Source organism: Nothobranchius furzeri, chromosome 1 (genome assembly GCF_043380555.1).
Source record: "Nothobranchius furzeri strain GRZ-AD chromosome 1, NfurGRZ-RIMD1, whole genome shotgun sequence".
Classification (NCBI taxonomy): Eukaryota; Metazoa; Chordata; class Actinopteri; order Cyprinodontiformes; family Nothobranchiidae; genus Nothobranchius; species Nothobranchius furzeri.
The window spans coordinates 103,026,679-103,039,035 of record NC_091741.1 but is presented as its reverse complement, the minus strand read 5'-3'; the positions used below and the strand labels follow the sequence as shown (position 1 = coordinate 103,039,035).

At 43.4% G+C, this 12,357-nt stretch overlaps 1 protein-coding gene across 4 annotated transcripts in view; it reads right to left on the bottom strand.

The window, feature by feature from the left end:
- The window catches only part of unc5a (unc-5 netrin receptor A), a 363,819-nt gene that overhangs the window by 56,995 nt on the left and 294,467 nt on the right, over nt 1–12,357 (bottom strand). For all 4 annotated transcript variants that reach the window (XM_054738923.2, XM_054738924.2, XM_054738925.2 and 1 more), the window contains 3 exons: nt 12,076–12,163; nt 11,428–11,596; nt 7,790–8,023 (listed from right to left, as the gene is read on the bottom strand). In XM_054738923.2, the coding sequence (XP_054594898.1) occupies nt 7,790–8,023; nt 11,428–11,596; nt 12,076–12,163 (491 nt within the window). The remainder of the gene's footprint in view (nt 1–7,789; nt 8,024–11,427; nt 11,597–12,075; nt 12,164–12,357) is intronic.

Genomic DNA, 12,357 nt, shown 5'->3' with positions numbered 1-12,357 from the left:
TCCAAGGAGAATGCTCAGTGTCCACTGTTTTTCTCCCTGCGCGACCGAGACGCTCCACTCGGCGTGGACGCGCTGGCGCACGACTGGCCACGGAGACTGCTTTACGCTTTTCCCCCAGTGGCCCTGATACCACCCACCTTGCTGAGGGTACGAACCCAGCGCCACACTCTCATTCTGGTGGCCCCATACTGGCCAGCCATGCATTGGGTGGCGGACATTTTCCAACTCCTGGAGGGCCAACCTTGGAAACTGCCGCTTCGCAGGGACCTGGTGTCCCAAGCGAGAGGCTCGATCTTCCACCCTCATCCAGAACGGCTGGCCCTGTGGGCCTGGCCCCTGAGGGGTGCGGGCTAGTGTCAGCAGAGCTGCCCCAGGCAGTCATTCGAACCATTCAGAATGCTAGGGCCCCCTCCACTAGGTCCCTATATGACTGTAAATGGAGGGTGTTTAAAGCCTGGTGTCAGGGTAGGTAGGTCTCACCCTTCCAATGCCCAGTGAACATCATTCTGTCTTTCCTGCAAGACTTGTTGGATGGGAAGAAGGCTTTCTCCACCATTAAAGTGTACCTAGCAGCCATTTCCGCCCGTCACATGGGTTTTGGGAAGAAATTGGCAGGTCAACACCCCCTGGTGTGTAGCTTCATGAGGGGCGCACAGGCTTCTCCCTGTGTCTCGACCCCTGGTGCCCTCATGGGATCTGTCCTTGGTGCTGTCGGCCCTCTCCGGGCCTCCATTTGAACCTATGGACAGCCTGGACCTTAAGATCCTGTCTCTTAAGGTGGTGCTACTCCTGGCTTTGGTATCTGCAAAGCGAGTTAGTGACTTACAGGCTCTCTCTGTGCACCCATCCTGCACCCAGTTTGCACCAGGTGACATGAAGGTGTCCTTGAAGCCCAACCCTGCCTTTGTGCCTAAGGTAGTGGGCTCCTTTTCTCCTATTATCCTCACAGCTTTCTACCCACCACCCTTCTCCTCTCCTGAGGAGGAGCGGTTGCACAAGCTGTGTCCAATTCGCGCGCTCAAGGAGTATGTGAATCGGACGGAGAAGCTTCGCAGGTGGGACCAGCTTTTTGTGTGATGGGGTGGGCCTCGTTAGGGGAAACCTGTCACAAAGCAGCGGCTTTCCCACTGGATTGTGGAGGCTATTTCTATGGCTTACTCCTGTCAGGGCATTCAGGCACCTGTTGGGCTCAGGGCCCATTCTACTAGGGGCCTGTCTGCCTCTTGGGCCCTTTTTCGGGGGCTGTCAATCCAGGAGATTTGTGCTGCAGCAAGTTGGACTTCTCCACTTGCATTTGCACGCTTCTATAAGCTTGATGTTTCGGTCCCTGCAATGACTCACACGACTCTGAGTGTGGGGTCTTTGGTGGGCCAAGACGTATCCCTGTAGGTTGGTGATCGCTGGATAAGCTGTCTGGCAATACGGGAGTCTCCATATCCCATAGTGAGACATCAAAACGAATGTTAAGAAAGAGATCTTTAGGTTACTGTCTTAACCCCGGTTCTCTGAGTAACATGAGTGAGATGTCTCACCAGACAACCCTTCTTGCTGGGCGAAGCGAGAAGAGGTGTGTATCTTGAATGGTGCGTGCGTTGGGACGCTTGCTACTTATAGTAGCAGGTGACGCGTACGTCACGGTCACTGGCCAATCAGGATTGGCGTATTGAGATAAGTGCTTCTGAGGAATCCACGGAGTGGCGTATCCCATAGTGAGACATCTCACTCATGTTACTCAGAGAACCGGGGTTATGACAGTAACCTAAAGTTTTTTAGCTGTAGTCAAAAAGTGCAAACATCTTTCATGAGAAGAAAGACTTTTGGCACTTCTACTTGTTGTTGTTTTAAAGACATGCCCAAGTCATTTATAACAGAGGAAAGAGCTGCAGCGAACTTCGCTTCATTCGCCATGTTTATGAGAAACTCTGCGTTATGGTGTGTGACATACGCTACTCAGCGCTGATTGACTCCGTCAGAATTCTCACGGGGCGGGGTTATTTGAATGGGAGAGTTCCCAGACCCTTTCTCTGTGAGAATTAAACAGAGGAGGAGTCTGGCATGCCAGGCTACTTACTCTGAGTTTTTGGATCAGATCTCTGACTTTTTATCTGATTTGGTGCTAAATACTGATAAGGTCATTGTAGTGGGGAATTTTAACATTCATGTGAACATTGAAAATGATAGCCTCAATGTAGCCTTTAGTAATATCTTAGACTCAATTGGTTTTACCCAAACAATACATAGCTCCACCCACTCCTGCCATCATACATTAGACCTTGTGCTGACTTATGGCATAGAGTGTGACGAATTAACAATATTTCCACACAATCCAGCCTTCTCAGACCACTTTTTGATAACCTTTGAGTTAATTATAACTGAGTTCTCTAGACATGAAAGTAATTTTCACTACATCTCTATCTGACAACGCTGTTGCACCTTTTAAATCAACTGTTCCATCAGTATCTCAGAGGAACGTATCAGAAAGCAATATTTTCATTTCTAGCCCTTTTCTAGCCGTTATTTAGCTCATAATGTTACTTCTTCTTTACGTGTGGCATTAGATGATGTTGCCCCTTTAAAAAAAGAAGGTAATTAGGGACAGGAAGTTGGCTCCCTGGTTTAATTCTCATTTACGAGCCTTAAAACTAAACTCTAGAAAATTGGAGAGAACATGATGCTCTACATACCAGGAGGAGTCCTACTTATCCTGGAAAAATAGTCTTGTGCTTTATAAAAATAAGCTTCAACAAGCTAGAACTGCTTATTTGTTATCGCTAATTGAGGAAAATAAGAAGAACCCTAAACTTTTTTCCAGTACAGTTGCAAAACTTACACAGAATCATAGCTCTGAACCATCTATTCCCTTAGCCCTCAGCAGTAATGACTTTATGGGATTTTTCACGAGTAAAATAAATTCTATTAGAAACAAAATCATTAGCATTAGCAGTAAGTGAGGCAGCATCAAAGGTAACTGTAGAACCTCATCTGTGTTTGAACCGTTTTAATCCAGTTGAGCTTTCAGAGTTATCAAAAATATTAGCTTCACCTAATCCTTTAACTTGCATTTTAGATCCATTCCCAACCAAATTATTTAAAGATGCATTTCCTTTGCTTACTTTCTTTTTACTATATATATGCTTCCAATTGGTAAAATCATTAGACAGCAAGGGATAAACTTCCACCGTTATGCTGACGATACTCAGTTATATTTATCCATACACCCTGATAAACCTCATTGGTTAGGTAGATTACAGGCTTGTCTTGAAGTCACAAAAAATTGGATAACTCTAAACTTTCTGCTTTTAAATCAAGACAAGACTGAAATTCTCATCTTTAGACCCGAAAATCACAAAAGCAAATTGCTAAGTCAATCACCTGACCTGAACGGCATTAAATTAGTCTCTGAGAACAAAGTAAGGAACCTTGGTGTTAACTATGACCAGGACATGTCATTCAAATCCCATGTTAAACAGGTTTGTAGGATATCCTTTTTCCACCTTCGGAATATTGCTAAGATTAGAAAGATCCTTTTCAGGAGTGATGCTGAAAAACTAGTTCATGCATTTATTACATCAAGACAGGATTACTGTAATTCATTACTATCAGGATGTCCACAGTATGTAGTTAAAATTTTCAGCTTGTCCAAAATGCTGCAGCTAGAGTTCTGATAAGAATTTTAAAAAGAGATCATATCTCTCCTGTCTTAGCTTCCCTACATTGGCTGTCTGTTAAATTTAGAATATATTTTAACCCTCTGGAGGCAGGCGTTGCAGATTTGCAACGTTAACCTACCTGGTTACTCCACATACATATTTCATGAGCATTTTTTAACTCAGAAGTACCCATGAAGGACTTAGTTGTTCGTCCTTTTATCAAAACTTATTTTGAGCCTGAGAGGGTTAAGATCCTCTTCCTCACATATAAAGCTCTTAATACCGGTAATCGAGCTCCATCATACATCAGTGATCTGATTATTCCATATATTCTTAACAAAGCACTTCACTCTCAGACTGTGGGTTTACTGGTGGTTCCCAGAATATCTAAAAATAGGATGGGAGGTAGATCTTTTAGCTATCAGGCTCCTCTCTTGTGGAACCAGCTCCCAGCCTAAGTCCGTGAGGCAGACACCTTGTCTACTTTTAAGACTAGGCTTAAAATATTTTCATTTGATAGGGCCTATGTTGTTATAGGGCTATGTTGATGTTAACCCAGATCTGGACAAGTGTGGGAGTAGAGGGAGGTGGAGTGTACAGTAGAGAATACAATCAGTGAAGATGGCTCTCCTTTGCTCTGCCTCCAACATGCCTCCATTTAAAAGGCTATGTTATCCAGATTTATCTCTGTAGTTATGCTGCTGTAGGCTTAGACTGCTGGACGACATCTTAGGTGTGTTCTTGCTGTGTCTTTCTAAATCCATGCTTTCGCCGACGTTCTTCAGGCTGAAGAAGCCGGCAGCCGTCGGCGAAACTGTAGCTACAAACAGGTAAACAAAACTGTTTCTGTGTTTAAAAAAGAACGAAAGCATGGATGCTGGAGGACATACTGATCACTTTCCACACTCGATGCTTTTTAAGTGCATTATTTCCTGCAATTTCAGCTGTTAACTTTATTTTTTCTTTGTTTTTCTTCCCAGAAGAAGCTACAATGGTGTTCTGCTGAGTTGTGGTGGCCTCATGGAGGGGGCCATCATCTTGAACACTGTTGCTAATAACTTAAACATTCTCCCTCTCCTGATGATAACACGTTACTTTCCTTGACATTGAATGTGCTACTACTAGTTTACCTGTTGAATTAATTATAGATTCACTAGGATAAATACAATAAAATTTATCTCTTCCTAAATAGAATATTTACTAAGAAATCACAATGTAAACATAGAAACACTACTTGGTATATATGTTGTGTAGATGTTTGTGTGGTGTGTGTGTGTGTGTGTGTGTGGGTGGGTGATGGTGTGTGCGTGTGTCTGCTCTGTCTTCTCGATACCCAGTGAGTTGCAGCGGATGGCTGCTGCTGCTGAGCCAGGATCCTCTGGAGACTTCTTCCTGTTAAAAGGGAGTTTTTCCTCTCCACTGTCACTACACACTTGCTTTGTGTGAGGATTGCTGTAAAGACACTGACACTAGTCAGTGACTCTATGCAACTAGCTGTGTTCCTCATACAAGAAACGTTTTACTGATTGGCTTAATGACCTGAACTGTATTGGAATGTTTACTGTGTGAAGTGCCTTGAGACGACTCTTGTCGTGATTTGGCGCTATATAAATAAACTTGAATTGAATTGAAGTGTGGCCCATGAACGAAAATCATCAAGTTTAGCCAGAACTTCTGACACAGCAGCACAATGTTGTTACAATTTTTTTTCTCTCTCTGGCCCAAAAAATGAGACGAGTCTGATCATATGATCATCATTCTGATCATCATCATCATCAGTACCTGACAGTCGCTGTATCACACAGCTGGTATCCACCTCCATGCACCTCTACAGTAGCGCGCTCTAAAAATTCAACCCTAAACTAGATCCCCCAACATGATCACTTACAAGCCTGAATGCACTCGAGCTGTGTTTCATTAGTGAATACACAGAGCACTTCATTGATGAATATGCATGCGTCACGTGTCTGAGTTGAGATGCATCCTTATCTCTGCTGTTGCGTGGCTGGCCAACACGCACACTCTCTGTCTCACTGTCTCTCTCTGTCTGTCTGTCTTCCGGGCCCCTCTCTGGGCCCGCTGGGCCCATTGACCCCGGTGTGCCGCACCAGTTGCACCAACGCACCCTACATCAATGGCTGTCATCATCTGGGTAATGAAGTTGTTAGAGGTGTTCCTCAAGACTCCTCATTGGGGCCGCTATTATTTTCACTTTTTATTAACGATCTCCCGCTGTGTTGCACTTCTAGTTCGGTTCATCTATATGCTGATGATACAATTCTGTATTGTTCTCAACCAAACGTAAGTGAAATTCAAGAGACCCTTCAGTTCAACTTCATGAAAGTACAACATTGGTTAGCACAAAATAAACTTTTTCTCAATAAATCGAAAACATATTACATGCTTTTTCAAAAAAGTCCATCTAGCTCTGTTGAAAATATTAATCAAAATTTATTCTTCTCGGACTCTTTGCAAGTACTCTTATCTGATAGTATCAACTATTTGGGGGTTTGGCTGGAGCCAGACTTGTCTTTTAAAATTCATATTCAAAAAATCTATCATAAAATCACATTCGCTTCACCCCTCCCTCTCTCCCTTCTCCCACTGGGCGTCTACATATGTATGTCTGTGGCCCAAATAACCTGTGAAATAATTAAAGACATCATGCTGGATCAGCAGCCTGTGATGACACCTGGTAATACTCACTATAGGAGCCACTTCAGATTTTAAATAAATAAATATAATAATAATATACTGAAAATTAATCAAACTGAGCTCTTCAAAACACTGAACCGAACACAAGTTTTAGTGTACCGTTACACCCCTAGTCAAGACCATTAAACAAGGTTTGCCTTTTCGGAGGCATAAACATGGATTGCTGTAAAGCGCTACTGCCTCTCGCCAAATACGAGACTTTGAAAGACTTTAGGTCACCTGTCCAGGAGGCTCAAGTTGCAAATATGGAATTCTGTCCACAAGGAGTGGAGGGGGATACAACACTGTATTTACCCTGGATAGGGTCATTTTAGCACCTACTGGCTCAAGAAAATGATTTAAAAATACCAAACAGTTACTCAGTGTGCCTTTAAAGTTGTTTATGTGTTATCTGTTATGTGTGAACACAACACCAACTCTTCTCTCAAGTAATTTTTTTATGTGTGAATGATTTGATTTATGAGTCAGAATTAAGAGGATTAGCAAAGAAACAAAAACCCAAAGAAACACATTGTGACAAAACACTAGCATTGACATGTATGAAATATCTAGACACTACCCAACTCCTTGGTTTTTTTTAACAAATGAATCCACAATATTTTGTTTTGTGTTTTTAGAACAAGAGTCAAACCAAAGACCAGCAAAGAGCATCTATTTGTCTTTGTTTAAAACTATTATGTTTGAATGACTCTTAAGCAAGAACCTAAGAAATCCACTATAGATATTCTCAGATGCTTAATGAGAGAAAAAAAACAGCTGAACTAAAAAAAAAAAAAGCATTGAAGGCTTTCAGTGAGCCTGGGGATCACCACTTTTAAATGAGTGCAAGAAGCAAAACACAGAGAAAGTTAAATGCTGAAGACTTTTGCAAAAGGTTTGTGTAATTCCCACCCCACAGCCAGAGCCGGTGCAGCTCTCGACCAATCATCTCATTGAGCTAATTTCACAGTGAACTCCTGGTGACTCCCACTGTTTATGTCCCTTAGCCATCCATAGATAGTGCTGCTACCTTTTCACAAGGAGGTCAGCCATTACAGCCAGCAGAAGTGGTTTCTGGTGGAAGTGGCACTTGTGGCTGTGGGTGGTGACACTGAAGGAGGGAACAGCTTAGAGAGAGACTGAGAGGTGTGGAGAGAAGTAAATGAAGTACTGGGGGGTTGCTGGGAAGGGATTGGGACAGACGCTCCTTTTAATTTACTAATTAACCATGCAAATGAAATCTGAACAGGCTACTCAGAGGCGGTCCTCGGGGGAGGGAGCCAACCATTAGAGCTTGATTATACTCTTTCTGCGTGGAGGGGGAGGGAGGAATATGCTGCTGAATAAAGTGATGAGAAAACACCCCAGCATAAACATCACATACAATCACACATGCAAAACTAATCTCACGGTTACAAAAGTGACAATAAACAGGAGCTCTTTACCTTGAAGACATCCTGAATGTCATCCATGCAGTATACTCTGATGTTGTACTCCAGCGTGGAGCAGTACGCATCCGAGAACAGCACCAGTCGGAGGCGTTTGGATGCACCCATGTGCAGCGACTCTCCAACCAGGGCAAATGCACCGAGCTGCTCTGAGAACAGCCGACACGTCTCGGCCTCAAGTTGGCAGTAATAAGGCTCTGTCACTAGCTCCTCTCCCATTAACAGGACGTCCTGGAGAAAGCAAACGAGACATAATGTTAAATTAAAATTGCCTCGTTCAAGGATCTACAGAACTTTTTTTTTTAACAAGATCCTCAATATTAGGCTCAGCCTCCAGCCTCAAAGACTAATCGTCTATGTGGAAGCGACTGGCCGACCTGTCTTCTCGGACTTTGCTCCAGTTCGGCTTGCTGACTTGGAGATGCAAATTAGCTCCATGAAGCCGGCTGGCTCTTCGGTGGACTGCCTCCCGGCTAAATTGGTGCACGACTCGGTGTCTACACTGTGCCCAGCATTTATGAACATTTTTAACACTAATCTCAGCACTGGAGTGTTCCCTAAGGTTTTTAAAGATGCGGTTGTTCAGCCGATATTGAGGAAACCTGGTCTGGATCACTCCATTTATGAGAACTTCTGTCCTATCTCGAAAGTCCCGTTCCTTCCAAAGGTTCCTGAGAAAATTGTTCATGCACAGATCTCTGCTCACATGGACAGGAATTCATTGTTAGATGTGTTTGAGTTTACTTTCAGGCCACACCATAGCACTGTCTGTCCTGATTAGGGTGCTAAATGACATTCTGGTGGCATCTGACTCTGAGTCCAGGGTATTGCTGCTCTAAGTGGACCCCTCGGCGGCTTTTGACACAGTCAACCACTATATTCTATTGGACCGGCTTTGGTCTTGGGTTGGGCTGATGGGGGTTGCACATGAATGGTTCAGCTCCTACGTATACAACCAATCCATTACTGTCCAGATTGGTGATTGTACCTCCTTCTGTCTCCCGTTGCCTTGGTGAGTGCCACAGGGCTCTGTTCTTGGGCCACTCCTTTTTCCGTATACCTCCTGCCACTGGGCAGAATCCTGAGTCAGTGTGGTCTGGACTATCACATTTACACTGACGACTGCCAAATATATGTAGCGCTGAATTAGAAAAACGTGGGCTCACGATTTTCTGCATGTTTGGCTGATGCGAAGGACTGGCTGGCATCCAAATTCCTAAAATTAAATGAGTTAAAGACTGAGTCTATCGTTATTGACCCCCGAAATCACCCTGGCTGTCACCCTGCTTGTGATTTTTTTAACTCCAAACCCTAAACAGTGGGTAACTAGTCTTGGGTTAAAGCTGGATGCCGACCTCTCAATGACCCGAGATAAACTAAGTGGTGAGGTCTTGTTTTTATCAGTTACGCCGCTTAACTCGTCTAAGACCAATCCTGAAGTGGAGGCACCTGGAATCAGTCATCCATGCTTTTATTACCTCACGCTTGGACTATGCAAACGCACCACTTGTAGGTACTCCTTTTCTGCCCTGAACCGGCTGCAGGTCGTTGAGAATGCTGCTGCTAGGTTCCTGACCTACACAAACCGATGTAGCCATATCACCCCGGTCCTGCCACATCTCCATTGACTCCCTGCCACCTTCCATGTACAGTTTAAGTTATTGAATTTTGTTTTTAAAGCGCTTCATGATTCATAATTCATAATATGTTTCTTATTGTTCTTATTTTTATCTGTTATTACTGTTCAGTATTTTTTTTATCCTCATTGTTTTTGCGTCTATTTGGTTTTAATTGATCCTGTCTGAGCAGCACTTTGGGCAGCTCCCATGCTATATTTTAAATGGGCTATTTAAATAAACTGGTATGGTATGGTAAGGTCTTCAAGGAAATGCTATACAGTTCTGAGTAACGGTTCACATCAGGCAAAAGGGAAGTTCTTTGTTCCTGTATCAAATTCCCTTTTCACCACAGAACCGCTTACTACATACTGACACACTTTCCTCATACATACTATAGAAGACCATCAATTTACTTTATAATGCATGAATGAGTTACTCATTTGACATGATAGGTGAATCGAATGGATTCCTGGAAAAAGTAGATGATTTTGGAGAAATAAAGAGTACAGAGATGATTGGAATTTACAGATCTTCCTCCCCTGTTTGAGATTTGTTAAGAAAGGTGAAAACAACTTGCCAATTTCTCTGCAAACCAATACTGTTATGTGATATTTAAAAGTGTTAAAAAACTAACAGGCAGCACTGGAATTAATTGCTTCTTTAGTTTGCCACGTTGGAAAGGCAACAACAGATCTAAACATGTCGGGGAAAGCAACACCTTACATTTTCTGGCTTCGTTTGGAAGCTGAATCTCAGACACTACGGCGTGCTTAATGAGGAAAACAGACTTGCGAGAAGATCCAATTGTGGTACGGCATGGGATAGGATGGATTTTCAAGAGATAACTACTGCTCTCTTGCCTATTTTATTGGAGACAGATCAGGCCCAAGGTGACAACATTTTTTTCTAAAATCACATTGTTCCAGTTGACTGACTCTTCCCATTAGTAAGTCAGAATAAAGAGATAAGATAGTGTCTGCCAAATGCCTGGCAAAGCTCATCTATGGTCAATTCACCCATACACCACCAACAAAATTAGTATCGACACTGTTCATTTTCTATGCAACCGCAGTAGAGTCTTTCTTTCTCATCATCTTCATATTCCTTTAAAGTAAAACAGAGAACGAAGCAGATCCCGACTGACCATTGGTCTTCACTCCAGACCCATTTTACTCTTCTTTTCTCCTATTTGTGGTCCTTTCCTCTCTTCTCTTGTCAACCTCTAGTGGCCATGCAGTCAGGCCGTTGGATTATATTTGGCTGGCCTGATGATTAAAAGTGGTGGTCTAACCTCAGCCTCAGACAGGCCAATCCATCCCACAGACACCACACCTCTGCCACACTGGAGGGAGGCTGAATAATTTATGCACAATATCGAGCATGAAAGAGGACCTAGTAACACTCTAAAGCCCACCAGCACTCTGTCCAATATCAGTCGATTCTTGAGATGGGTCTATAGCCTCGAACAGCGTTTGTGTGTTTTTGCTCTCGTGTGTGTGTGTGTGTGTGTGTGTGTGTGTGTGTGTGTGTGTATACACTAAAAGGCTGTTCTCAGCTCTTTCCTGATTGCAACCTGCAGTTCTGGTAGCTTTCAAATTTCATGGGTGGAAAAATAAGGGAAGGAATTCTGTAATTGGAAGCAGTCATCAAAATGGTCAAGAAGCACTCAGAAGAGTACTTTGAGGATCAGTAATTTGCGTAGAAAATTTTTCACAAACACGTTGCTTAGCAACCCTTTAGCCGAGGAAAGCCAGTGCTCCGAGGCCTTTGTTCTAGCCTGATGAAATAGAAAAGAAAAACAAAACAACCTGATGGTCAATATAATTTAAACCCTGTGGAAGAGTGCTGGGCAAGAACTTCCTATGAAGTACAGTGTGTTTTTCAACTCATGACAGGGAAAAGTTTGCACTTTTCACGCAGTACCAATCAATCTGTCCAGCAATATGTTACAGTAAACTTACTGTAAACTTTATCTTTCTACAAAGGCTTTGTGGTCGAGTTTTAGTGCAGCCTCACCTCCCAGGCGCCCTCGTAGTTCTGCTTCTTGAGGCGGACAGCCCAGTTATCGAGACATGCGTCAAAGCAGTGGTCCATGCTGAGGATAACTGGCCGGCTCAGGACTACCCCCGGTGGGCCACAACTCACTATGGGGCTCAGGAGGGTCTGGCAGCCGGCCAGGGGTAACCTACATCAGAGAGAGAGAGAGAGAGAGAGGGAGAGGTGAATGAATTGAAACAAAGTGGTTGTAGTTATTAAAATATTACTGGGAATTTACTGGTCTCTTGAAAGCAGAATATGATACTGCCATCCCTGCAAATTATCTAGCAGCTGTAACAAAGAATAATTAAAGCGTGCTGGACTGAGCGAGCGGCTGGGCAGAGCTGTGAGGACTGAGCAATAACATAACACTATCACACCGGGCTGCCATGGATGTGCTTTCAGAGGATGAGTGCAACAAGCCAGATAAACATTGCTTTCCAAACAATTAATTTAACTTAAACAGTGCACATCCTTGTAAAAGGCTATGTTATTTATTTACATCCCTCCTCCACAGTGCTGGCACAGCCTCTTAAGCCTCTCCTAATGGAAGAATAGAGCATCAAAACAAACAGCCTAGTGGCGTTCAGGGAAGACTGCCAGTTAGACAGCGCTAAAGAGACCTACCTTAAATCTTCTCTTCTCTGAACTGTGAGATAAATCTCATAGATCTTTCCTCTGGGGATGGCCTCGGGAGGAATGAGCAGACTGATTCCTAATGCAAAAAACAATAGAAGGGAGAAAAAGAAGGCCGTAAGCAAGAGGGGGACGGGCTCATTAGTTCTGACTGAACAACACTTATGTAATTTCACAAAGAAATCCTGTCCAAAAGACAAAAACGCACAGCTGGAAATAAGAAACAGAAAACAAATCTCTTCTGAAGGTCAGAGGCAGCCCCGTCAGGTGCAG